The 2,349-nt window shown below is 48.1% G+C and overlaps 1 protein-coding gene across 1 annotated transcript in view; it reads left to right on the forward strand.

The window, feature by feature from the left end:
- Positions 1-1,059: 1,059 nt before the first annotated feature.
- LOC119587807 overlaps positions 1,060-2,349 on the forward strand; it is a 9,138-nt gene continuing 7,848 nt past the window's right edge. The window contains exons 1-2 of the mRNA XM_037936505.1: positions 1,060-1,206; positions 1,304-1,631. Of these exons, the coding sequence (XP_037792433.1) occupies positions 1,360-1,631 (272 nt within the window). The 5' untranslated portion in view covers positions 1,060-1,206; positions 1,304-1,359. The remainder of the gene's footprint in view (positions 1,207-1,303; positions 1,632-2,349) is intronic.

The following is a 2,349-nucleotide window of genomic DNA, read 5'->3' on the forward strand; positions in this document are numbered from 1 at the left end:
TCCCTGTATAAAAACAAGCAGGGTATGTTTAGCTGAGTGAAAGCCGGGCAGATGGAGTATGGGAGTCAGCGTGACGGTTTAGTGATTTCATCTTCGTCTTCGTCTTCCTAATCGCGCCAAATTAATTCACACCAAGTTACGAACATGTACTCACATTCACTACCTTTACGAAGTTATATCCGCGGACATTATTATTACTTGGCTATAGAAACATCAATAAAATCAAGAAAATTTAGATGTATTTGAACTATAGCATGCTTAGAGACTCTGATACCAGCATAGTCTGTTTTCACGCAGTTTATAAAACCAAACAGGTTTTATGTTTCTGTATGTGGCATTTTGTCGGATCTATGAAAATGACATTGAAATTATTTAGGCCTCGTTGAGCAGCACTCTCCGGAAGGCAAAGCACGGCACGCGAACGCTGTATTGTCGCGGAGCAGCGACTGTGAGAAATCCCAAAACGAAATACAAGACACAGTGAAATTATGATCGGTTCTTTTATTTCCCAAATTGTGTATCCTATCATCTTACTCAATATATCCAATGACATTATTTCTCTCAAGATTTAGACTCATTATCCGAACCTTCCCAGTGTTATCTATGAGTTAGGGGTGATAAATCACAGCGAGGCCCTAATCACTCTGCAGATTACCCATCCGCTGCCTGGCACGAGCGGCTCCTCGTGTTCTCGAAGCGTCTAAGCGAAACATTCCTTTTTCGCACACCTAGTAAAGAGAATCGTTTCTCTGAGGAACACCAGTGACCTCACTAATGAAAAAAAAAAAGTTGAATCTACGCGTGACACATCAATCAAAGCATCACGAGCATCACTCTTTCATCATGAACATCAGTCCATTATCCTGTCTGTAAATTCACGCGCTAATGGGCAAGTTCATTGCGGTAGACGAGAGAGGCAAATAGAAAGAGACGGTGGCGGAGGCTCGGATAAACCTGCCTGACCCACGGCTAAAGAGAGTTTCACTGACGGGAGGACGGGGAGGCGGAGAGCACGAAGGGAGGGCGTTGGGGCGGAGGGCCTCAGTCACGCCTGTACAGGAGTGAGGGTGAGGAAGCTTCTGCGCGGCGCTCCCGGTTTGAGACCTTGGTGTCTGGTTCGAGACGACGTTTCGGATTTGTTTTGAGTTTTCTTGCATAGTTTTGTTTCGGTTGTTGCAGTTTGGATTGCGGTTTCATTTCAACAAGGTGAGTGTGTGTTTACTCTCTTTTTTTCTTTATTTGGAGGAGGAGAACATTTGTCTTGTATCAACTTAGAAGATGTGAACGACGTTTTATCCTACAGATCTTGCTGAGCGACGACTGACCGCCTCCCTCTCTCTCCGACGCGCAGCCGCCGCCATGGACATGTTGATGTCAGCCAACAACGCCATCCTGAACACCAGGACGTCCGTGGACAGGTTCACCAACAGCCTGGACGACCTGGCAGCGTCGGTGGGCACAGCAGCCTTCGTCGCCATCATGGCCGGCGCCTTCGCCCTCAGCGCCGGCCTCGGCAACGCGTCCCTCGTGGCCCTTGCCAGGATCGACGAGTCCTTCTTCCAGCCGCTCATTGCCAGGATCAGCAGCAGCGAGACGTGGGCGGACTTCTTCGGCACCGTCCTGGACGAAAGGTAGTATCCTGGCGGGGTCACCGCCGCCACTTCGATCTTCCCTTGCATACATGTTTTTAAAGTTATGTCTGCAGGCAAATCAACTGCGATTTCTACGAAAGTGCCACTTTCCCTTGGAAACTGGGGTACCTGTTCCTCCCACTCCCCTCCCTCTCCCCCCGATGGGATAGCTACCCTTTCTCCAGCACTGGATAGCCTGCAGGGGGATGCTGCGGAATGTGTTAAACGGGCACCAAGTCCGACTTTCCTTCGCTCACCCTCTTGATCGGACAAAAATCTTCCGTTTCACAATTGCAGATTAAATCTAAATGATATCAAATTTAAGCAACATCAGAATTTCGCAGCAATAGATGAAATTCAAACAACGCACGCCAATATGATAGTGCATAGATGTGCAAAATATGAAATATGTGCGTTCGTCTGTAGGCGTACATCTACATATCATCCAAAGCAAATGATTAAGCGATCCACTCTTAAATCACAGTCCGACATTCCACCTTCAACGATCCATTTATCTCCTAATCCACATCAATACCCAATACACTCATCATTACTCACCCATCTAACCAGACTCGAGCCAAATCACCGCGTGACCAACAAACGACGCAGACGGGCTTATGTAGGCCACCCTCCACAAACATAACCCGGGGTCGAGAAAGCCACGGAGGCAGCGGGGTTAGGCCTCTGTTGCATCCGTGGGCACTCGATCATGACGTCA

This window comes from Penaeus monodon, chromosome 23, assembly GCF_015228065.2.
Source record: "Penaeus monodon isolate SGIC_2016 chromosome 23, NSTDA_Pmon_1, whole genome shotgun sequence".
Lineage (NCBI taxonomy): Eukaryota > Metazoa > Arthropoda > Malacostraca > Decapoda > Penaeidae > Penaeus > Penaeus monodon.